General features: G+C 32.6%; 1 protein-coding gene, 1 long non-coding RNA gene and 1 pseudogene across 2 annotated transcripts; 2 read left to right on the top strand and 1 right to left on the bottom strand.

Moving 5' to 3' along the window:
• Positions 1 to 9,929: 9,929 nt before the first annotated feature.
• LOC107869474 lies at positions 9,930 to 19,570 on the top strand (annotated as a pseudogene).
• A 901-nt stretch (positions 19,571 to 20,471) lies between these two features.
• On the top strand, positions 20,472 to 21,839 carry LOC107869401 (putative F-box protein At1g50870). The gene has a single exon (XM_047411092.1). The coding sequence runs from the start codon at positions 20,587 to 20,589 to the stop codon at positions 21,739 to 21,741; it is 1,155 nt and encodes a 384-aa protein (XP_047267048.1). The 5' UTR covers positions 20,472 to 20,586; the 3' UTR covers positions 21,742 to 21,839.
• A 2,332-nt stretch (positions 21,840 to 24,171) lies between these two features.
• On the bottom strand, positions 24,172 to 25,685 carry LOC124897747. The gene is made up of 3 exons (XR_007054683.1): positions 25,379 to 25,685; positions 25,180 to 25,284; positions 24,172 to 24,553 (listed from the first exon to the last, which is right to left on the bottom strand). It is a non-coding gene; the product is annotated as an uncharacterized LOC124897747 (long non-coding RNA).
• Positions 25,686 to 26,500: the final 815 nt, after the last annotated feature.

Here is a 26,500-nt window from a genome sequence, read left to right as displayed (position 1 = left end):
AACGTAGATTTCAAATCCTCCTAATCATTTACAATAGGACACCGATATCGTATCAAAGATATTATCGATGATATATCATTTTGTATCGAAGATATTACCGATGATATATCATTTTGTATCGATTCGACATAACATGTCATACCCCTTTTTTCGATCGCGGGGAGTCGAGGTTAAAGGGTTTTCCCAATTAAAGTGACGGTTTTGCATAGAGATTATTTTATTTTATAGAGTCGTCACTTGGAATTGAGTTTTGGTGTTCCAAATCACCTTTTTGAATCCCTAATCAAAAGGAAATGACTCTTTATTATGGTCTGCAAAAACAGAAGACCGGGTAAGGAATTCTGTTGACCGAGAGGAAGGTGTGAGGCACCCCTCGAGTCCCATGGTTCTAGCACGGTCGCTTTTATTGACTTATCTTGACTAAAACTATTTTGATATTTATGTTTGTAGGCCTAGAGTCGCTCATTTTTACTATACCGAAAACTTGTGTATTATCTTATATTAAATAAATCAGTGAAAGTTAATTTTTAGAAAAATATTTGCCAAGGCGCATTATTACATCCTTGAATTTTAAATGTCTCAATTGAGACGAATATTTTAAGTGTGTCTAAACTTTGCCTAACGTGAACGGCGTTGATTATTTCTCATTAAGCTTATAATAGTTTTATCTATTCGAAAAAAAAAATATATTTGTTCTTGATAGTGAACTAAATTAATATTCACTTAAAGTAATTAATTAATTTAATAAATAAATAAATAAATTTTGTTAATAACTAAAATATAAAATGAACAAATCTAATCTATGTTATGCCAAATTTAATACGATTCGTCAATTCGTTCATTTATTTTTAAAAAAAAAATTGATACAAAATCAAGTCACATATATTAAGATAGGTTAAATGCGAAAATTCTGAAAATTTAATTTGAACACAAAGAATCTAAATCATTCGAATCAATGCTATATCAATTTAGACAAAGTATAAACAATAAATGGTTTAAAATTAATTTTGGGAAGCTTCTGTAAATTAAAATAACCTGAAATTCTCAACACATCATCATTCCAATTTCTTTAATTTTTAGCATCATGACACAATAGCACTACTTTACCAAAATTCAATTAAATAATACATCAAACATCTACACTGAATCAGATAAAAAAAAAACAGATCTTTATCACTTTATTGTTTTCTGGTACTTACACCTTTCATAAGGTTTCATGAAGTGTTATGTCGTAGGCTCTTTAAGAGTCTACTGCCTTCTTATTATAATTATTTGCTCCTTTTTTTTTCAAAAATTATTACTTTTAGAATCGATTGATCTACAATGCTTTATACATGTAGTAGACCTTATTCTTCATTGACATCCAATTGGAGCATTTACAACTAAATGTAATATTAAATTTTAGGTGAGCAAATGCTCCTAGCATTTGAACTTGAATTATCTTTTCAATGAGGATCATATTAACGATAATTTACAACATATTTCTTAGTTATTTATTATCTCCCCGCGTCTTAGAGAAACTAACATATATCCCAATTTACTCTGGAGAATCCTCTCACTGCTAATTATAATACCTCATGTTTATTATCCGTCTTTAATGTCAAATATGGAAGAAGAAAAATAAAAAACCATCACACACTAATTTTTTAAAACTTTTGGAAAACACGAAAGAACTCAACTTGGAAAATTAAAAAATAAAGGAGAGAAAAATTTTATCATCTCCATCGAAATCTCACAGAAAAAATACTCTTTCATACGCTTTTCCTTCCTAAATTCTTCTCTTAAATCCAACGTAATTATTAGATGAAATCGTTACAACAATAAAAGAGGATTTAGGAAGAAAAATTAACTTAATCAAAATAGTGATAATGAAATCTGTATACATCCTCCAAAATTATCACAACACAATTGAATTCCTGTCACCGTTAAATTCACCACTATTCGATTTTAGTATTATTACCAAAATTTACAGTGTCACCATTAATTTCACCATTCTTAACTTGACCCAATATCAACTTTCGAGGAAAAAAATATATAATTTAAAATTTTAAAAAATTAAACCTACGATAAAAAAGAGTCAATTCAATAAAATCTAAAGAAAGAAAAAAATGTAAGACAGTGACCGTGGTGTATCGTCGCTGGAAAAGGGGGAAGAAATGATGGATTTGGGTGGGTAGATTTTGTGGGGTTTAATGGGAAAATTATCCGGATTAGCCATTATTGAACTTTTATTATCACTTAAAGCATAATTTTTAATTAATTACAATTCACAACCCCCTCTTGCCTATTAATTATTCCTAATTACAATTAATAGCCTTTCTAATATATTTTCTCTCTTTTTTTATTTTCTATTATTCTCTTCTTCTTTTTTTCCTTTTTCAATTTTTTTTCTTCATTTTTTCTTTTCCTTTTTTTGTTGTTTTCTCTTTATTTTTTCTTTTTTCACCTTTTTCTTTTTTCTTTTTATTTTTTATTCATTTTTTTTCTTTTTCTTTTTTTCCTTCATATTTTTCTCCTCTCTTTTTTCTTCTTCTTTTTTTTGTATTTTCTTCTCCTTTATTTTTTTCTCCTTTTTTTCTCCTTTTTTTTCTTTTCAAGTTTTCTCCTTCCTTTCATTTGTGCGAACTAGCAAACACAAATACAAGTGTAAACTATAAAATACAAATACAAATGTGAACTATAACATACAAATACAAGTGCGAACTATAAAATACAAATTCAAATGTGAATTATAACATACAAATACAAGTGCGAACTATAAAATATAAATTCAAATGCGAACTATAACATATAAATACAAGTGTGAACCATAAAATATAAATACAAATACAAATGCGAACTATAACATACAAATACAAGTGTGAACTATCATTTGTATTTTTTAATTATTGAAAAGGAACAATTGATTTTCTTTCTATAAATACTTGTTTGTATTTATTGATACTAGTTGTATTTATTTATACAAATAAATACAACTCAAATTTTTATATAAATACAATATATACAAATACATGTAAAATCATTTGTTTGCCATTGTATTTGTATCATGTGATATTTGTTTACTTACAAATATGAATGATAATTTTGATATACAAAAGAGTGCATTTGTATCAAATGATACATTACATATTTATATATTTTAGTATCACGAAAATACAATTAATACACTTACTTGTTTGTATACAAATACAAATGATAAATTGTACATAATCACGACTAAATATAATATGCAATCAAATTACAAATACAAATACAAAGAAAATAGAATACAAATACAAGTATAATCCAAATATAATCTAAATATACAAACACAATAAAATCATAATATAAATATAATCCAATATAATATGCAATCAATTATAAAATACAAATACACAAAATAGTTCTTTAAAATACAAGTATGAATTATATAAAATATAAATGATGGCGCAAACTAATAAATACAAATGCAAGTGCGAACTATTAAATACAAATAAAAATGTGAACTATAAAATATAAATACAAGTACGAACTTTAAAATACAAATACAGTTGTATCAATAAATACAAAAATATAAATGGCGGTGTAACTACAGATACGATAAACAATTGTGGTATTTATGTCATCATCCATGACTTGTGCTCAGCTAGTCATATTTTTCGAAAATATAAAATAGAACAAAAAATAATAAAGAAAATAAGTACAAAAGAGAAAATAAAAAAAATCAAAGAAGAAAAGAAAATAAGAAAGAGAAATAGAAGTTAAAGATTAAAGAGAGAGAAAAAACAAAAAGAAAGAAACGAAAAAAATAAAAGTAGGAAAAAATAGAAACAAGAAGAAGAAAAAAACACAAAAAATAAAAAAATATAAAAAAAGATAATGGTAGTATTAGGCAAGAAAATATTTAGTTCAACGAAATAAGCGTGATTGGGATTTTTTTCTTTTTAAATATATTGAATTCCATTTTTGGCGCGACTAAATATGGACTGTATTCATATTTTATATGAATACATACTATCTGTAAAACCGAATACAGCGGGCATAAATCAAATGCGGCGGCTATAAATGATAATTATGTAAAATGTGGCTATGGAAGATGAGTTTTATAGCAAAATGCTGCTATTTTGGAAAGATTTCCTTTAAAAAATATTTATTTTAATTTTTCATATTTGCAAAAAATAGTTTTTCCTTTTTTTTTTCTTATAATTTATTTTTAAACTTTTATTTTATACTCAAATATCACATGTCCTCTTTTAATAAGTCAGTATGTCTGTCATCCGCGAATGGATTACACTTTTTTTGTAATTTTAATTGATTTAATAAAAGGTGTCAAAATGACACAACAAACACTACGTAAATAACAACAACAACCAACTAAGGTATTAAAATGAAAAATTATGACAAATTTAAGAGGTTATCGATGTGTTTGATCTTTAATATAGTATAGATATGATACGATGAAGAAACATTTTTTTAGTACTCGTAAAGATTTATTCTTTTATATCCAATTCATTGTTTACTATTCTTTTAGATGCCTTTCTTTATTTACTACTCCGTCTGTCCTAATATATGTGATACTTTTCGAATTTTGTGATTTCAGTAAGTTTATATTTGATTATTATTTTTTATATATATCATTAAATATTTTAATTATTAATTATTGTGTATTATAATATTTTTTTATATAGTTTTCAAATATATAAATTTTATTTAAAACCTTAAGATTTCATGTCCAAATTCATTGTCAAACTTAAACTGTGTGAATCTCAAAAAATGAAAAGTATTATTTTAAAATGGGAGAGGAGTATTATTTATTATAGGGAAAATGCTCAACTATGTCGTCGAACTATTAGAAAAGGAAAAGTAACAAATATACTTTCGAATTACGATAAATGATACATATATATCTTGCGTCATACTTTGGTACACATAAGCACCTACTGTTAGTAAAATGGTACGTATATACCCCTCACACTAACAGTAAGGGCATAAATGTACCCAAAATATAGCGGAGGGTATATACATACCATAAATCATAGTTTGAGGATACATTTGTCTTTTTTTCATTTTCATTTTTTTATGTCAAATAACTAAGGGGAAAGGACATGGGCTGACCATTTTAAAAAGAAATTACCCACAATTTGAAAATGTGGACAATTGGAGCGTCGACCCAATTTATTTTCATTTTTTTAGCCATTTGGTCCAATTGGACACATGCAGTCTCTATACTCAATTGATACACTTTTATAACATATTGATACATTTTATACCACATTAATATACTTTTATACCACATTGATACACCTTTATACTATGTTAATGGTTGTATATAATATGTATAGAAATTGTATAATCATTATATAAGTATGAATCTATATACAATGCATACAGAAATTATATCATTATTGATGTATGAAAAAATATGCTAAGTAGCGTATGTGTAAATACACATCATACAATTAGTGTAGATATATTATGCATTGATTATATGTTAATTATATATTTATTACACAGAAATAATTATACACTCAATATTTTTTAAAACAAGATCAACAAAAAGGAGTGAAAAAAAAAATGAAAATAAGCAAGTACAGTTTTTTTTTTTTAAAGCAGCCATAATTTTTTTTTAAAAGCAAAACAAAAATAAAAAAAACAAGATAAGCAAACAATAACTGAAGCAGCAAAGACTAAATGACTATAAAATGACATTTCAAAGTCCTTGGCCATTCGGTTGGAAATAGTTTCCACAGAGTAGCTATTTATCGGGTTTTTAAATTTACGTGTTAGTTTTATGGAATTATTTTAGTTTTAAGCGTTATTTTTGTTCTTTCCTCAATAACTAATCCAAACCCACTACCCGGCCTAATAAATCCATCAAACCCCATTTCAAAGTAATTGATTCAATCGCTATTTTTGTTTCCACACCTATACTCCCTTTTTTTTTTTTCTTAAACGGAACCCCAAGAAAATTGCAATGATTGGTCGTTGCTGGTAGTTGGTGTTTATTGGTTGGAGGGAGTAGAGATTAGGTCGGAGGTGGCCAGAGCTAGAGGTGTGGCGATGGTTCATCGATGGAAGATTTTTGGTTCGACGAAGACGGTGGCTGTATTGTGTTGACCGGTGGTAGACAGTATTTTTTTGACGAAATTTTGCTGAAAATCTAAACGCGAGGAGTTCAATTTATTTGGTGTTGTTTTAGGGTGTTATGAGTTAATGATTTTTTTTAAAAAAATGATAGTAGTGAGCGTTACTGTATTATGTGCGTATATCGTTATAAGGGTAGATGTGTCTTGGGTTTTGATTAGGACCGACTCGGGTAGTGGGTTTGGGTTAATTATTTGACAATTATTGGAGATAAAAAGATAAGATAAAAAAGGGATAAATATACCTCCGAACTATGATAATGGTACGTATATATCTTCTGTCATACTTTGGGTACACATATATCCCTACCGTTAGTGTAAGGGCATATATGTACCATTTTATTAACGGTGGGGGCATATGTGTACCCAAAGTATAACAGATGGTATATACGTACCATTTATCATAGTTTGGGAATATGTTTGTCCCTTTTTAGTATTAGAAATGACTTATATATGTCATCTATTATAAGTTTGACTCTTTTATGCTACTACAGTCACAGAAAAGTTCATTCTTCTCATTATTTTGTAACGATGATTTTTCAAAATTCTTTTTGCCATGCGACCTCTCATCAGAGGTCCACGTCACTAAGATTAAAGTCAACCAATATTACTTAAAATCATAATAAAAATTTGGACCTATCAAAATAAAATCAAACAAAATTAATGAATCTGATTTTTATTTTTAATGAGTTATTTTCATGATGCGAATCAAATTTTATTTTAGTGAATTTAATTTTTAATTTTAATTTTAAATAATATTGATAGATTTGAATTTGATGACACGAACTTAGAGTGTTCGCAATATTGGTTTGCAAAAGCAGAGTTACAAAATAATGATAAGAGTCCTTCGGGATGGCTCAGTTGGTTTGGGAGGTGGTTATCCACACGGATGACCGGGTTCGATCCCCCTCAATGCCTTCTAAGTCGAGTCTGTCACACAGGGCTTGCTTAGTGCGGTTTACATCCCCTTTGTGTAGAGGTGTTCATGGTTTGGTTTTTAACCAAATCGAACCGCGATCCAAATCAAACCGATTTAAAAAATTGATATTTGGTTAAGTTTGGTTTTACTCTAAAATAACCGATAAAATAACTAAACCGAACCGATATATATATATATATATATATATATATTATAATTATTTATAAATACAATATAAATATTTGTTATATTTTATATTTTAATCATGATTTAACTTTAGTCGTAAGACATTCAGTCATATGGCTTCATCCAGTAGACAGTACCCTATGTGATTCTAAATGAACTTCATACTTTGAATGACAAATGATACTAATTGTAAAAATAATATCTTGTTGTATAGTAAAATTTATAGCTGAGATTCATTAGACTATAGACAATCTCCAATTTTAACTTTTTTTGAGCCTTGTTGAGCAAGAAGTTCATGTGTTCACCTTTTGGGATTTATCATATTATTGTGTTAAATGTAGTTTTAAAATATTTTTTTTAGAAGCGTTCATATGGTGTTGTTCATAACTTTGCCGAAGTATAACACTCAGTTACATCTCATATGTTAGGTTGGATTTGCTTTTTAAATTTTCAACTTTTATCATTAGCTAAAGTTATAAATTGAAAAAATCTAACTAAATCGAACTAAATCGATAAGAACCAAACCGATAGTTATTTTTTTTGTTTGATTTGATTTAGTTTTAGAAATTTAAAAATCGACTAAGTTGGTTTGGTTAAGATTTTGATCAGTAACCGACCATGAACACCCATATCTGTGTGGTTTGCTGGTTATTACAAAATGGTGGTTTACCCGGTGCACACAAAAAAGTGCTCAAAACAGAGTGATGATAAAATGAAATGACAGTAATGACAAGAATGAGATAAATAGATTGACATATTTGACTCTTTTCACTTTATTATACTCCCTCCGTTTTATTTTACTTGCCCCAATTTAATATGACATATTGATTAAGAAAAATAATTAATAACATGATTAGTTTATAATAATACTCATATTAAATGTTGTTTACATTTTAATTTGAAGAAAAAAGTAATTAATATAAAAGGTAAAACATAAATTTTTTTTTGCCTCTTCTTGATTTGTGAAAAAATGACAAGTAAAATGAAAAAGAGTAAAAAATACCTCTGAGCTATCTGAAATAGATAAAAAATATCCCTCGTTAGTTTTTGACTCAAAAATACTCTTCCGTTAAATATTTGACTAAAAAATATCCCTCCCTCTAACAGAATTCCATCAAGCATGCTACCCAGCTAAAATGGTCATGTGGTCATGCCACATCACCATTTATGTGTAAAATTTCATCTTTAATTCACCAATCCAATTTATCATCTCACCTGACCCATAATTAAAAAAACCCAATCCAAGGATTCATGGACTATATTATGTTGATTTCCTTTTAAACAGCTTTGTAGGAGTTCCAAACCAGCCATTCAGATTAACTAGCTTCTGTTATGAACCCACTTCAAATAATTCATATGCAACTTGAGAGCAGTAGAGGGATGTGAAGGTTTTAGTAACAAATGACCATTGGTTAGTTGCTTTAAATGATATGCTTTGTTAGTAAATTTGTAATGCAGGGAAAGACTGGAAAAAAATACATAGAAAAGAAAATTGACAAAGTACTGCCATAACTAATAATGTCGTGGTTAGCATTAATGAGAAACTTCTGGTAAATGTTATGCTTTCCTTAATAGCAAAGTGTGTTATCCTATAATGGTCATGTGAATGATTAAAAAATTAAACTTTTTTTTTTTTTTTTTTGACGCTGGTGATCTTAAACTATATATATGTATATATATGATGTACATATATCAACATGCCCTTTGAATCGTGTGGTTTATTTGAAGTATATATGCTATTTGTGAACTTAACATTAAAGATTAAAAAAGTGACATTTACTTTTATATGAGCTAAAAAGAAAACTAAGACACATAAATTAAAGGAAAGTAATATGAAATCCATTAATTAGTAACATCACCAGATGCATAAATCAGTTTATCTGGTTAGAGAGCTCCTCTCATGTAAATTTAGAACACATATGAAAGTCATCGGAGAGATTTTGGTTGTGCTTCCACTAGAGTAGTGCATGGAGTCTTATTGAAAAGCTCTATTTTCATTTGCTCATTTTATGCTGTGTCGACTGAAGTGAAAAGGTTCAAAGGAAGAAGCTGAAAAGGAATTGGTAATAAACCATTTATTTTGGGTCAGGTCGGATGATAAATTGGTTGTGAAATTAAAGATAAAAAATTTACCCATGGATGGTGAGATGTTGCATGGCCACGTGACCTTCTTTACCTAAGTGACATGCTTGGTGGAATTTTGGGATATTTTTGAGTCAAATATTTAACGGAGAAATATTTTTAAGCCAAAAAATTAATGAGTGCTCCCTCCGTTTCATTTTATTTGGCCTCCTTTCTATAAATATTTATTTCAATTTAGCTGTTCATTTGATGAAATATATTCTTCCAATACTATCCTTAACATTAAATGACTAAACAAAATGTATTTATTGAAATTTATATTTTCAAAGCATAATTAATAAGGTTAATTTGATAAAATAAACCCCCCTAATTAATATTTTCTTAATGGATGTGCCAAGTTTACAGTGGCCAACTAATATGAAACGGAGGGAGTAATATTTTTGATCTATTTGAGATAGTTCAACGCTATTTTTGATCCTTTTTCATAAGTAAAATGAGAAATTAAATTAGAAAGAAAATTTGAGACAATTAAAATGGACGGAGGAGTATTATTTACGTTTATTACAGAGCCTCGCGCGCGCGCGAGTAGCTTTTTAATTTGAAATAACTTTTATAGGCCAAGTATTGGTTCCCCAACTCCATTAACGCTCCAAGTTACGTATTCACGAAGATTTGATCAGAGATGAAAACCTAAATGGCAATGGAAAGTACGTTCGCTAGTGCCTCTGCGATCATTGGCCAACGCCAGAAAATCAAACAGTACAAGCACATTCTCTCTAGTGTTATTGCATCAAACGATGTTCAACAAGCCAAGCAATTCATTGATCACAGTAACATATTTATCTCGCTGTTTCAGGATGATTTTGCTTCTAATTTTATGTTAATGTAACTGGTTTTGGATTGAGCCGTTGAGTAATTGAGATTGTGTGTGATTATGACTGCAGTTTCTATTTCATCATAATTTTACTGTTAGTTTCTATTCACGCTGTATATCTCTTTCGATTTATCATAAAAAATTGCTGTTGCATTTTATATTGATGTATATTTCTCAGGTGAAATCGACATAGAAGATTTATAGTCAGATTCTTGTTTTGTGGTTGAGCCGCTGTTGTTTGATTGAGATTGGGTACATTATGCAGTGTTATCGGATGATGTGCCCTTGTTGGTATCAAGACGTCTATAACAGATATTTGCAGAGTCATTCGTTAGATTGAAACCCAATGTTCAAGAGGAAGTAGCACACTATACTCTCAAAAAGATACAGCCTCGAGTGGTGTTATTCAAACATCAGGTAGGTATGCTTTGACGCTCATTTTGTTTCTTGTCAGATTCTTGACCGATCTTTTGCAGCCTATATTGAACAATACTTGGATTTAGATTAATGGCTTATTTGGTGCGTCAGAATGACTGTGTTCTACTACGGCCAGGTTACATTGTTTCTTATTTTTCTTCATCAGTTGCAGCATTTGGTGGTGTATATGTATTTGTACGGTGTAGCAATTGGACGTTTGTAATTTCATCTCTTAGAACCTCATAAGAAAACAACAAGAATGCTCTACCAGGAAATTTAGAGAGAGGAACATGGTATGTACAATGAGAACTATTGCATCAACATCTCTGCCACCTAAAGAGAAGGCCAGTTTTTGTTGACTGAAATCATGTTCTTTTTATTCACAATGGGATGGGGAAATACTTATCAGAAAAAATTGACGGGAAGTCTCTAAATAATTGTCTTTCCGAAAGTAGCCCCTTTCTAATAGACCATTAAACTTTAGCATCTTAATTTTTTATTAAAATCAATTAAATTAATAGGCTAAAGAAGATTTTGCGTGTAGTACCAGAACTCAATACACTGGCAACACCTCACATTAGGTCCATGGAGTTGTTAATTATAAAGTGTGTGTTTTTTGACTTGGTGTGTTGATTGGAACTTTTGCATATCAAAATCTTTGACTCCTTTTGCTGAAAGTAATTTTTAAGAACTGAATTTTGTGAGAGTGGACTAGCAGCCAAGTCACTGAATTATTTGTTTATCTTGTGATTAGTAAGTTTTTCGGACATAGTCATCTCAAAATTTGATGTTTCTTGAGTATTTTAGTTTCGACAAAGTGATACAGAGGAAGGTCAGTAGTGGAACTCAGCATATTATCTGTTGTCATTAAAGAAATCGCCTCCACATACATTTTTTTTCTTTTTTTATCTTTTATGTTGTTAATACCCAATTCTAAAATAAAATCCCATCTTTGCAGGTGTTGAGAATCCGGGAACTACTTGCAGAATCATATGAGTGTGAACAACAATGGTCAAAAGCAGGCCAGATGCTTAGTGGTATTGCTTTAGACTCTGCAATGAGGTGTGCGTTATACTTCTAGTTATCTCTGCGCCTGCTGTGTCCTTAAACTTTTCTTTGAAACCTGAAATATCTATCTTTGTGCTGTCTCTTGTTCTGCAGATTTGATGATATATTCAGATTTTCAAAATGTGTCAAAATCGCTAGTCTCTTTCTCGAGGTTTGATTTTTCTATCTTCTTTTTATTTTTCTTCTAACTTTTGTGATGCCAAGTAATCACCTCTAAGTTAAAGATCCTTGTTTGGTGTTGCACCTTTCAACTTGCGTGCAATTGATCTCCTAGAAGAGGTGAAATCTATCCATTAATGTTTGCACTAGTGTGACTTATAAGAGAGAAAATAATAACATGCTAGTTTGAGCCATAGGGCTTCGTTGTAGTCCAAGAATATTGACCAGTGGTATACTATTACAAACTGGCACTTGAGGATTGAAATTAGTTCCTAGGGAAAAAAATCTAAGTGACTTCTTCCCATTTGTCCAAGCCTTTATGGATAGAGTTACCCGATACCTATGCCGCTAGGAGGTACCTCATGGAATTATGTAGCAGGAGAGGCATGGACTAGCCTTCCCTGGCATTGGGTTTCCTAAAGGTGTTAAGTTTGTTGAAACCTCTGTTGGGAAGTTCTCATTCAACACTGTTGACTGATGGTGTTTCTTTTTTTAAAAAAAAGAGATAGTAAATCTTAACATCTTTGAAGAATCATATTTGGCAAAAGAAATAGGCCACAGAAGGAGTTGAATAAGAGCTATAAGAAGAACGCTTGCCTCTCTGAGAATGAAATTCCAAGGAAGAACTGGTCTCCCCCCTAAGAAACTGACTCTAGTTCTGAATCGTGAAATACTTTCAGGAACATTATTTCTGCGGGGAATGAGGGTAAAATTAATATATATGCAAGAGTAGGATACAATCTCTTTCTAGCTTTGGTAGTTTTATTTGACTTAGTTTTACAATTTGGTAGTTATAAATTTGTTAAAATATTTCTTATTTAGCCTAGTCTTCTATGTGAGATTTTCCCTGGCGGCTGTTTGGGATTTGGAGGTATTAAAACTGAGAAAAAACTTTTATCTTGTTCGCTATTGTTCCAAATTGTTTTCTTTGCTTTTTATGGCTATGGAAAAATGATGTGGATTCCGGAATAGCAAAGACGAGCCTATTTTGTTTTGGAACAGTAGGAAACAAGTGAGTGTGTACTGATATATTTTTTTGTAAAGAAAAAGGTAACAAACGAATATATAGTGTGTGAGTTCCTGTCTATGTGGCATTTACTCTGCAAGTTGTACCAACTTTGTCTTTCTTCTTGATGAGTAAAACCTTGTATGGTGCTAATATGATTTGTTAACTAGTGTGCTATGTACATCTGAAGTATCCCATTGGTGTCCTTTCAACTGGATTGTTCTGCTTATTATCAAAAAGAAAATTTGAGTTGTAGATTTGGTTCCTGTACTGCTCTTATGCATCTTGCTATTGTCGGCTGTTAGAATGCATTAATCTGAGGAAGTTCTGTTTAGTTCCACTGCTTTGGTTCTCCTTGGCATTCTAACTGTGTCCAATTCCTTGTTTGGGAGGATGATGACGCAGTTAATGCACAAACTTTTATACATAAAGCTTCTTTTAAACTTAAGAACATTAAGGATGAAGTATTGCATTTGCAGTACAAGGTTGCTATAATATGATGTTGGTCATTTTTAGCTTTTGAGTATGTCACCATCACCAGCTAATATGCCAACTATTTCCTGAACGATTATTTCAGGTTTGCTATGCTAGGATTTTAGATTTGAAGAGGAAATTCTTGGAAGCTGCCTTGCGTTACTATGATATTTCTAAGATTGAAATAATGCTTCTCTCAATGGTTTTTGATTATTTAAAATTGTCTTGCTAGTGATTGTGCATAAATGTTAACAAGCCCTGGGTAAAGAGGCAGCAGACACTTTGTTGTGTGTATATGGACACTTCTTGAGCTCTGTAATTCGTTGTTAATATAATCTGCAATCCAAGTGCAACTGATAAGGTCCACGGCTTAGGAAAATATGCTTATATTCTTAGAGCAAAGGCTTAGCTTTTGGCTTGAATAATGTTATACACATCATGATGTCTGTGATCTTTGTCGTTGGCACTATGCCTACTATATTTAGTAGGGCACAGCTGATGCTTAATGGTTCTTTACACTACAGAGAAATTGATGAAGCTGTGTTAGCGCAAGCTCTTGCAGCTGCTGTGATGTGCGCAATTTTGGCAGCAGCGGGTCCTCAACGATCTCATGTACTTGCCACACTGTACAAAGTAAGGATACAATGACTTCGAGCTTTAAACGTTTTGAATGTTCTTGTCAAAGAATGCTATTAATTGGCAGGTTGTTGTGAAAGTTGTCTTCTGTGGTTGTCGATTAATAACTTATGAGATAACCATCCAGTTCACCCTTGAATTTTGCTCAAAGTTGCTACGACACTCACCTTCACAGGTCCTATTAATCCCAAAGTCAATTTTAGTGTATTTTTGTCACCCTTTTGTGCTGACATGACGAGTGTCATGTCAGCTAAAAAGGTGTCACATCAGCTAAAAAGATTGACAAAAATAAGCTAAAATTTAGTTCGGGAGTAATAGGGCTCCCGTGAAGTTGGAATGTGTCATAGCAAGTTCGGTCGTAGTTCAGGGGTACTAGATGCTTTACTCATAATTTATTGATATTTATTGGAGTTATTGGGATTAATATCATCATGGCTGTATCTTGAGAGTGCATTTTGTCTTCTTCCGTAAGCGCCCAGAGACACGTGGCTTTCTCAGGCTGTTATGAATCGGAAAGTATTAAGCAAACCACAAGCAAAAGAAAAACAAGAAGAACACACAGATTTATGTGGAAATCCTTGCAGGAAAAACCACAGGCAGAGGCAGAGGAAATTCACTATGAAGGAGAGGAGTACAAAGTTGGAGACGTAGTCTCAATGATGTATTTTTTGTTACATACTAAACCGACCCACTAAAATGCACTTATATAATACGTGCGTACAAATAAATACTAGGTCCAAAAACATATCCGATCCCTACACTACCACCACAGGACCAATGAAAAATCACAAGCATGGATCGCACTGCGAACTTTTCAGGATCGGATCAACAAAATTTTTGGTCACAAACTCTAACACAGGCTTTTCACTTTTAGTAACACTGCTTGTAATAATTGTATAAATTTTCTAATTCAATGATTTGATATTTGCTCTCATTTTCCAAGAATGTGAGACCACTCACAGGAAAGGGCAGGTGCATAGCACCAAGGAAATGGTAGCCACAACAAATTGGTGATTATATTTGGAGGAAATCTCATTCTGTTTAAATATCTGCTAAGTTTTACTATCACCATAACCTTAATTTGAGATCCAATTCGTTTTCTTGGACAACTTCCAGTCTAGATTTGCCACCATGTTGACATACTTGGATTTTTTATGGGTCTCAAATGACTGTCTAATAGATATACATTGATCCCCTCCTCTGTGCTATTTGTTCAGTTTTTGCCAATTCTTTATTCCTTATTTTGGATACCAGGATGAGCGTTGCTCCAAACTAAAAATCTACTCAATCTTGCAGAAGGTACTTCACTTGCTTCTTCATACAATCTGCATAGATCAGTCTCCACTCCCGTTTTCTTATGCCCTTGTGCTATTATCTCTTTGCGTTTTAGTGTGTATCTTATATTTGCATATAGCCGTGTCAGATTTTTTTACCTCGATACTTGCTCTTAAAAATTTAGTTATGTTTAATTTGAAATATTCAGGTCTATCTTGAGAGAATCTTGAGAAAACCTGAAATCGATGCTTTTGCAGAAGAGTTGAAACCACATCAGGTCCTCCCTCTTTTTTTCGGTATTACTTTTCAGAATGTCAAAATACATCGTCTGATATTCTGAATATCTTATATTTATGTTTCCTACAGAAAGCACTTTTACCTGATAACTTCACAGTTTTGGATCACGCAATGATTGAGTATAATCTCTTGAGTGCTAGCAAACTTTATAAAAATATAAGGTAGAAAGGAAGCTTGTCTTCTCCTTGTTGGTGGTTTAGATTTTTCATAGCTCATGCTCTGCTATTAGCTAATCTAATCCCCTTGTTGATCTGTCAGTTTTGATGAGTTGGGCACTTTGCTGGGCATTCCCCCTCAAAAGGTACCTAATGATGTTGCTAAGCTATTTTTCTTAATCTTTTCTGTTCTTGAGCTGACGTTTTGGGTTTTGTTGCCAACCCCACTAGCTCGGGTTTGAGGCATAGTAGTTGTTTGTACTCTTGGACTATAGTTTATAACTATAGGCTGGGCTCTGAGTGGTTGTGCTGTTGCATGAATTATATGGGAATTGGTTGATGGGCCGGTTAATCTATGTGCAGTAATTCTTAGTCCTTTCTGGACCATTTGTTTGGCGACATCTAATCCGTAAAGCAAATATCAAATGAAATAAACAGATAAACCGCGTGTGGGACTTCACCCAAACTTCGCACTAGTATGATATTGTCACCCAAACTTCGCACTAGTATGATATTGTCCGCTTTGGGCTAAGCCTTCACGGATTTGTTTATGGATACCTCCGAAAAGGCCTCATATTGGTAGAGTTGGGTGACACTTTAAATATTGGACATGCTTCCTTTATTTCTCCGATGTGGGATTGCTTTGCTAGCCATGAACGGTCGACAAGAGTGCTGCTTTTGTCTTCTCTGTATCATGATACAGTATCTCTATACTCTTTCCAAAGCATCTTTAGTCTCGATTCGGTCTTTCCCGGTAGAAAGATTTGCATGCAACAGAGATCCCAAGCCTTACACACGGCACGGGGACACTGGCTGATCCCGCCAACAGGAGCAAAGGAAGGTCTCTTTCGCCTATGAGCATTTGTACGAAGAAAGGAGTCTCGTACAAAGGGTTAGAAAGAAGGCTTTTACCTTATTTTAGGTGGGTTAGTGCGTATCCGTCGGGCGGAGGCAGACAATGAAAAGACAGAAAGGAGCGAATGATTTGCTACCCCAACAATCCACCACTTATCAAGAAGACTTTCGATACAAGGCATCAACCGTAGATCTCAACTACTAGGTCACTTCACATGATCTACCAAACATCTTGTACCGTCGTTACCGCTTGTGACCTCCCCTTCAACAATAATCCATTTGAAGGGAACACGCTGCTTGACCACCACTTATCAAGAAGACTTTCGACATAAGGCATCAACCGTAGATCTCACAACTACTACTAGGTCACTTCACATGATCTGCCAAACATCTTGTACCGCCTACACTAGTATAATATGGTCCGCTTTAGGCCAAGCCCTCACGGATTTGTTTTTTAACACCTCCCAAAAGCCTCATACTAGTAGAGTTGGGTGACACTTTAAATATTGAACATGCCTCCTTTATTTCTCCGATGTGGGATTGCTTTGCTACCCCAACACAAAAATCGTCGCTTTATCATCCTACTCATGCCATTGTTTCTGGGTATATCCATAAGTCAAGTTTAAATATTAAACGATATTGGGATGATGGTGAAGGTGATATAATTTGGAAATGCATCTTTTAAGTTGATTCTGCGCCTAAGCTGTTCGGCCTTTGGAGGTCTTCAAGTAGAAATCTGTTTTTGAGATACCTTACAAAATAAGGAGTTCTGTTTTTGAGAAAAAGACACTGCTTCATAGTATTTGGACATGCCTCTTCCATTCTTGCTTATTGATTGCCATTTTTATATGCTATTGTGGTTGTGCTTGCCTTACAAGTAATTTGGACAACATTTAATAAACTCAGTCATACACGTCAAAATGTTTCCAGAATTCTCTTATTGCTTGTCATGGCTGTTTTGTGTACGGAGATCAATTAGCAACTGTGCGGCTTCATTCTATCTGTGACTAAGTCGGTTCTAACAATTCTTTTTATACAGGCTGAGAAAACTGCTTCAACAATGATTTTCAAAGATAGAATGCGGGGATCTCTTGATCAGGTAAATTCTCAATTAATAATGACATCTAAACATTTCTATCTCTGTTCTGTAAAAGAGGAGGAAACGATAATGGGTGATGTCCTGTCACTGGCCAGCTTTAGGTATATACTGTCCATATATGTCATATTATACATTCTCCAATTCCATGTCCTACCAGTAGTGCTGATGAGTTGAATATGCTTAAATTGTAGTTTGATGTGGAAGATATTGTTGCATATGATAAATTTGTTTATAATCCATTTTAATAATATTGCTTTATGCGATTGATAGTATCATTCAGCGCTAAAGGATTTTGTTGTATAATAATTCTCAATGACTATGCACATGAGATGTATTTAACGAGCAATATATGCAATATGGTTTGGAGAAATATTAGACCTGAATTAAAAGTTGAAAATAGTTGATATCTTACCTATCAAATTGAAAACTGAAAACTATAATCTGATTAATTTTTAGAAATATAATTTTCATTCTACCTTTGACCTACTATACAATTTACAAAGGAAGTTTTATCATGAATAAACAAGAAGATGATATTGTCTTTTAAAAACTGGTCAAATTTATGTCTTTGCGTGTGGTATAAGGTAGGGAGCACATGTACAATATTTTCTTCCTTTTGTCCCTATTTGCATTTAGTTAAGGCCAACGTTGTTGAGCGTACGCTTAGCGCAAAATGTGTTTAGCACTCTGTATCGCTTAATATGTGCTTCAGTGTTATCATCAAGATTCTAAGACATACTTTTCCTTGCCAATGAGCCATTTCGGAGGAGGCAACACTAAAAACAATTGATATTCCAATTTACTGTACTTTTTTCAGTTTCATTGTTCATATATTTATCATTCAAGCTTACAATTATTAGAGTTGACTAACCACATATATATTTGTATTTTATTTCTCCCCTTGCGCCTTTTTTTCATTAAAGTCCACGTTTTACGCTTGATGATAACACTGGTTAAGGCAACTACATCCTTCATCTTCTCTTTTAAGACATGCTCTGCTTTAAGTTGATTTTATTGTCAGGTTGAAGGCGTCATACATTTCGAGGATGACACTGAAGAACGGCAACAATGGGATGAGCAGGTGATTTAGTTTCTGGCGTGCTTTGAAATCTACCTTAGGTTTCTTTTTAATCAGCTTGACAGTCATTTCTTTTAAAACCCTAAAAAGAAGAAAGGAAAAACTAATAGGCGTTTGACTCCTTGTTTTCTGCGAAATAAGTAAATTTCCAATTTCCAATTTGAATAGAAGGCAGGTGAAATAATTAACCAATTAATTTGGGTAGCTATCAACACTAAAACACAATTTTCGAGAAAAATGACTTGCGTCATACCAAATACTGTCTGGTTTTCAAGGTTTTATCCAGATGATACTGGTACTGACAACAGCGCTAATCTTTGCAGATTATGGGCCTTTGTCAAGCTCTAGATGATGTTCTTGACAGCATGGCAAAGAAAGGCCTCCCTTTTCCTGTCTAGTTTCTTCACTTTGTGACGAATTTTGAAGAATCAAGTACAATGCTGAGGCTTCCTCATGCCATTTATTGTGCTCGCGTCATTCTATATTTTCACCAGTTCTAATACTTCGTTTGGAACTGTTTTGCATCTAAGTAAGTTTTCATTGTACATGACATTCCTTTTGTTGCGACCTCATTAGTTTCGGCTTTTTTTCCTCATACATGTTACTGCTGTTTTTTTTCCCCAGTGATTACATGGTTATTGATATTGTCAGATCTTCGACGTAATTGGCTGTTATGCCAGTTGTACTAATTCAAGAGCAGTACAAGTTCCAAGGGAGGGTCACTCACTTTCTTCCCAAGTTGAATGGTTACATTTCTCTTTTCTTTGGATACTTGTAGGCGTTTTCTTCCTATTCAAATCACAACTGGTTATTTTGTGCCATTTCCCCATTTTACCTGTGGTTATTGATTATATTATAGGATATGAAGTATCACCACTATTTTTCGTCTGCATTCAGTTGGGTAATTTCTGTAGTCTGAGCAACTTTGGAAGTTTATTAGTTTCGGTGGAATGTTGCAAGTGAGCATTGATTTTAGTTTGTCGACCATGCGAAAGGATATTATCAAACTTTTTTATATTGCATGAGAAAAGGAGAGAGAATAATGATTGTGCTAGAGAGTTCCAATGGATGGATTGAACAACTACTAGCTAGAGATTCTATCGTTGGTTCGCCAGATTCCATCATCTGCACAGAGAAGGGTGTGAAATGCACTGCGCAGTATGTTGAAGAAAGATATATAGTAAAACTGATAATAAACTTGTAGAGTTTTTTGTAGGCGGAGTATAGTAAACCTGAAGTAACCTTTAGTGCGGTAAGTAGCAACAATTAATGGGGTGGAAGTAGTCGAGAAGCGAAAAACAGTGAATTGATAATAATTGCATAAAGGCCACATTGTGAAGTCTCAACCAATTCTTATAATGGTTTTGTTGCTCTGCATGTCATCATTCATAGTGGGTAAAGTTAAGGGAGTTCATAAAGATCTAAAAACTGAAATTTCAGAAGGCGTTTTGAATGATTTCAGAACTTTGTGATTAACAATTCTCAAGCAATTATGGTGAAAGTGTTGATTGTACTATGGTGTGAAGAAGAGGGAAATTGGTGAGTCCTTGGTAGAGGCAGCATTTTAGTTTGAACGGGCTTACGAGGAAATTAGTTTGTGCAGTTATTTTCAACAATTACTTCACCAAATTATCTAAAAATAGATTCAAAATTCCCTATCCTAAATTGTTAAGGAGAGGTGAAGTTTGACTAATATTAGGAATTTTATTTCCTTATCCTAAATAAATAAGGAGAGGAGAAATTTGACCGATATTAGGAGTTTTATTTCCTTGTCCTAAATTATTAAGGAGAAGTGAAATTTGACCAATATTTTATGAGCGATATAAAAATACTACTATTTAGGTTGATTTCGTTTCCTTGCTTTCTACGGTTCGCCTGAGAGTTATGGAGACTCATCAACATTTCTCTTGTGACATAGTATGGGAGATCTCAACGTATCTTCCGGTCAAGTCTCTCATGCGATTCAAGTGTGTTTCTAAAGCTTGGAATACTATGATGCAATGTCCCAACTTTGCGCGGTCACACTACGCTCGTTCTCATGACCGCCCTTCAGCCACCCGTTTTTTGTTTCAACTCAAAACAAATAACAAAGATCATCTGAAAAAAAGTAGCTTGATGGATTTATCGTTACAGCTTGATTATTTTTGCTACGATGGGGAGATGAGGATTTGTTCAAATCATTGCAACGGACTTGTTTGCTTGTATATCTATAAAGACACTCAAGTTTATTTGTACAATGTCACCACAAGGGAGATAAAAGCTTTGCCACCCTATGTGAATCGGGAAATAAAAATTTATCCATACGTCGAGCACCGATCTAAACGTAAGTGGCTTCCAGGGTTTGATAGGTTGTTTTTAGGGTTTGATCAGGTGACGGGAAACTACAAATTGCTTCTTTTGTCTCCTCATCCAGCCGAAACAAAGAAAGCCAAAATTCTAACGCTAGGAGTAACCAACTCGTGTTGGAGAAAAATCGATTTATCAAATTATGCTGATTACTCATCATGTCTTTCTTATCGTGAGTGTATTTACCTCAATGGGGTTCTTTACTTGATTTGGTTCGATTATGTGGCCTACTTGGACTTTGGGGAGGAGAAGATTGGGTATATTTCTCTCCCACCACAAGCCCATAGTTTCGAGAGATCATCTTGCATGCACGCTGCACTCTGGGGACAATTGGCTATTCGTTGCTGCAGATATGGTAAGCGTGGCTGGCCACGGATGTTTGGGTACGATGAAGCTAACAAGGTTTTTATTCCTCTTGAGAGTGGGAATGGTTTCCAGAACGATATTTATATTTGCTTGCCCGGTATGGAAAGGATCAACGACAAGACAAAGGAAGCACATGTTTTAGCAACAACAAGTGTAATCGATGTCCCTGATGCTTTGCTGCTCTCCTCCATCTCATTGCCGTGTCTCATAAGCTTTGTTGCTGAGAATAACATTGAAAACAGGCCTACTCCTGATCTCGTGTTTAGATTTGTTAGCAGATTTGTTGAGAACATTATCCCATTGAATTCTTTACTAGTTTCAATGTAGAATTACTACTGTCTAGGCTAGCAGGTATATATATTTATGTGTCGGCCAATTTAATTATATATGGATTGTGGGGATCTTATGTTCAAACCGGTTTTTGTTCTAAATTGACATGCATTATGGGGTTCTTTATTGGTACTCTTCCAAATATTGTATTGTCTACTTCAATTTCGAGAGTTTTAACAAACAAAGCTTTGTATTGATTAATGGAAGAAACTTAAAAGCAATTGTTCATCAATTTGAGTAATTACAAAGAGCAAAAGGAAAAATACAAAAGGGTGGTTACACTATTAGAAAATAGCTAATGAAAACTAAAATAACACGACTCTTAACATAAGTTCTAATGATTAATTTAACAGAAAAAACATATTTTCCCCTGTGAACTTGTTCTCCGAACTTACTTTAGCACTTAAATTTAACTTCCATTTATTTACCCCCTTAACAACTTTCAAGTGAATTAAATTCACCCTCAAAATTAAAATTCCACTCTCACATCGAGAGTGCACTACACACGCGCCACGTCATTGCCAAATCACTGCTACATCAGTGCCATGTCATTGTCACGTAATAAATTATAATTTTTTTAAAAAAAAGAATCCCACACACTTATTTTTTATATATTCTTTTAAAAAAGAAATATATATATATATATATCCTCTTATATATATTTTAAAATTTTAAAAGAGCATATTTTTTATATATATATCTTTTTTATAAAAATATATATTTTATATAAATAAAATAGACACCACCCCCTTCTTTCTTCTTCTTCACAGCCCCCACCTCCCACCCAACGCCACGCCACCCCAATTACTTCTTCTACTTTAGTACAACAACCCCCCGCTCCCCTTCCTCCTCCTCCTTTTTTTCTTCACATAATATTTTTTTTATAAAAATATATATTTTATATAAATAAAATAGACCTCACTCCCTTCTTTCTTCTTCTTCACATCCCCCACCCCTCACCCCACGCCACCCCCCTAATAAATACTTATTTAATTAATGTCAAAAAATTTAACATTGCACGAAGGATTAGCATAATGTTGAAATCACCGGATTTTAATATTGTAATTTGTTGAGATTGTTTCATTTGTTCAATTAAATGCATTTGGTTGGATTTCCTTGAAAATACTACTTCCTCCGTTTCGGAATAAGTAAATTGTTCGGGTATTTATTGGTGTTTCAAAATAAGTAAATCTTTGAATTTTTTTTCAAATTTGCCCTTATAATTTGACAACAAATTAACTTTTGAAAAAGTATTACAAGATCAACTTTTTCTTTTTTTGGGGATAAAAATGGAAAGTTGTGTTAAATTTATGTCTTTAATGCTTTTTTCTTAATATGTGTGTCAAAATCCAACAATTCATTTATTATGAAACGGAGGGAGTAATATATATTTGACAAGTCAAAGAGCTTATAAATACTCCCTTCGTCCTAAATTACCTGTCCCAAATTTTCTAATTTGATTTTTCATTTTATTTGTATTTTCATTAATCAAGACAAGACAATTTTTTTTCCATTGTACCCTTAGTAATTAATTACTCCTTGTTACTGACATTGAATTATCAAATTTTGAAAAATGTTGCAAATATAATCCTAATTATTCATGTAAAAAGTGCTTTGGTATCAGTCATATAATAACTCCATCAATATTGAAACTAACAGCATGACACAATTAATAGGGGCATAATGGTAAAGTTACATTACCAATCATTGTTTTCTTAATAACTGTGTCATCTCAATTTAGGATGAATAATTTGAGACGAAGGAAATAGTCGAACTCGAAGGATCATCGAAAAGTTAAGTCATTCACGTCCATTATCAATTAAGCATCAGTGATCACATGAAAATGATAAAAATAAACTGATCAATAAATAATACTCCCTCCGTCTTAAATTATCCATCCCAAATTGAGGTGACACATTGATTAAGAAAAATAATAAATAATATGGCTAGTTTACCACAGTACCCCTATTAAATAATGTTTATATTTTAATTTAAAGAAAAATAATTAATGCAAAGGGTAAAATATGAAAAAAAGAATGTCTCTTCTTGATTAATGAAAAAAGACAAGTAAAATAGGACATCAAATTAGAAAATTTGGAACAGATAATTTGGGACGGAGGAAGTACATCAAGGTGGTATTATTTATTGGAAATAACAAGAGCCGGTTCGTTTTTCCTTAATTTAGTTGTAGATCATATTATAGCTAAAATCAGTATAAATAATGTTAAATCAGGATAACTGAAAAGAAATTTGTTATCTTGTTATACTGAAAAATGCAGAATCACTTAATCCTATAGTTGATTGAGTATAAAACCATAAATCGAAGTGATCCAAATGCACAACATGCCATAAGAAAATATGACTATAAAGATGGGAAGCTTTGATACTCAAGTAATGTCCAACATTCATCCATATTTATTACAATAATAATAATATATATATTGATGTAATTCTAAAAATAAGAGTATATTCGGGGGATAATGTATAGGTAATCCTATCCTTTTTCTTTTTTTTTTTTAATTTTAGGTAAAGCAGAAATGCATTAATAAAAGTTAAGTTAAGACATAGATCGAGCTCAATCCGTCTCCAGTACAAAGATAGATGGGCTATGCCCGTTTATTTGAAGTATAGATATTGTCCTACAATATCCTTTTCTATCTATATCATCCCATGTAGCATGGGCTACAAAAATTCCACATTCTTCCCAAAAAGCCGTCTGGCCCCTTTCTTTGCTAGGACATCCGCTACTCTATTATGCTTCCTGAAGTTCTGGTCAACGGGAGGCCCTTTTAGCTTTCTTAGCAGCAACCTGCAATCATCAATGATAGGATTAAAAAAAAAAAAAAAATAATTCATTTTTTAAGCATATGAATAACATCTTCAGAATCGTATAAGAGAACTGAAAGAATATTAAAGATTCATGCTTAAAATTTGCATATAAGTGATCCAAAATAATTTTTGAATTCCTTTTGTCACTGTATTAGAGTTTTCAACTTGTCAAGCTAGAGATTACATATCATTTTCACCTTGTTTATTGAGTATAATTTTTTGGTAGATGGCGTTAGACTATCTTTTCAAGAACAACTCTAATTTCCCCTCGAATGTCTATACTTTGTACTATCTTTGTTTTTTAAACAGTTCTTTGCCCAAGAAAAAATATAAACACCCTTAACCAAAAATCTGGCTCCGCCACTGGTCTATACTACTGTTAGTTTCATCCTCCACGTTACTACGCGCTAGATTTAAGTAAATCTAGTTTCCTCGCTGTAGCCTCGTCCCTTCTCACATACACATATTACTCAATAATCAGTAGTGTTATTAAAAATTAACTCATGTTGATTATATGCTATATGTGGACATGTACCAACTTCATAAGTTTCAAAAAAAAAAGAGAAATATTTGGAATCTGTATATGACCAAAAAAGTTTTACTTACCAACGTGGGTTGTGGTGGGATTACTTCACCCTTAATCAGAGGTCACGGATATAAATTCTGGATATGGAGAAAATCCTTTTGGGAGCGTCACCCCTAAAATGAGCCCTGCAATACGCAATTCAAATTAGTCGGGACTCTAATACAAATTCCAAACACCGAATGGGAAACCAAAAAAAGCAACAACAAAAAGAAGGCCTACTTCAATTCCAGAAGAATCGAGAAGTTTTTTCCTTTTATGTTTCGCCAACACTGACAGCAACTAAAATCTATTTACTTTACTAGGCAAGTTAACTTGTCTCTACATCGACTCAATGTTGCATGCCAAGTGTTCAATTTTTAACATTTAAAAATGCAGGAGCTTTGGTGTTGATGTTGAAATTTATATTTGTTATATATACTATAATATATGGTTGAATTTTATGCCAAGTGTTTGATGGAATGTGCCAAAAAAGATATTGTTTCATGGAAATGCTATGATTGCAGTAAATGATTTGTATTTTGAAGATACCGGGGGTTTGGTTTAATTTGACTCCTAATTAGTCCACAATTGTAGGCATTCTTCCCGGTAGTTGTCAGCAACGGATCTAAAAATTTTATTTAACAAATTTGAAAAATAATGATATAGTGTCTAAGATTTAAACTTAAAACCTCAAATAAATTTGTCTGAATCACTAAGTCAACCTCTTACCCTAAATTGTTCTTTTCATTTGCAGACGTACAACCACATATCTTCACATAGTGGATCTAGAAAGGGTAATATATTCGTAGTTCATATCATGACTTGTCACACCCTTTTTTCAAAAAAAAAAAAAAAAAAAAATCGTTTTAGTTTCGAAAGGATTTTATTATCAAAGTGATAAAAGATGAAAATTTATTTCGAAAAGGATTCATTTATATTCAAAACTCAGAGTCGCCACTTGACATAATCCGGTGTGCCAAGTTACCTTTGGAAAATCCTTTTCAAAACGATTTGACTCTTTAAACTGGTTTGCGAACAGAAATTTCGGTTAAGGAATACTGTTGACCGAGGGGAAGGTGTTAGGCACCTCTTGGACCAGTGGTTTGACCACGGTCGCTTGGTGGAACATATCGGCTAATTTGATATTACAAGTGCATAAACCACACAAAGCACATAAAACGATCAATCAAACACACAACACAAAATAATTCAAAATTCAGTGTCCAGTCCACTTATACAGTCCCGAAAATGAAAAAATGTAACTACTCTATTCTAAACTAATCCTGAACTACGCTCCCATGCTACCCGATGCCTCGGGCCTTCATCACGAACGTCCTCCAAATACAAAATACTTCGGGGCAT

The sequence above is a fragment of the Capsicum annuum genome, chromosome 4, assembly GCF_002878395.1.
Source record: "Capsicum annuum cultivar UCD-10X-F1 chromosome 4, UCD10Xv1.1, whole genome shotgun sequence".
NCBI lineage: Eukaryota > Viridiplantae > Streptophyta > Magnoliopsida > Solanales > Solanaceae > Capsicum > Capsicum annuum.
This window is presented reverse-complemented; position numbering and strand designations above follow the sequence as displayed.

What these genes read in the sequence shown, in the direction of transcription:
- LOC107869401 (XM_047411092.1), top strand. Translation starts at nt 20,587, where the DNA reads ATGGAGACTCATCAACATTTCTCTTGTGACATAGTATGGGAGATCTCA.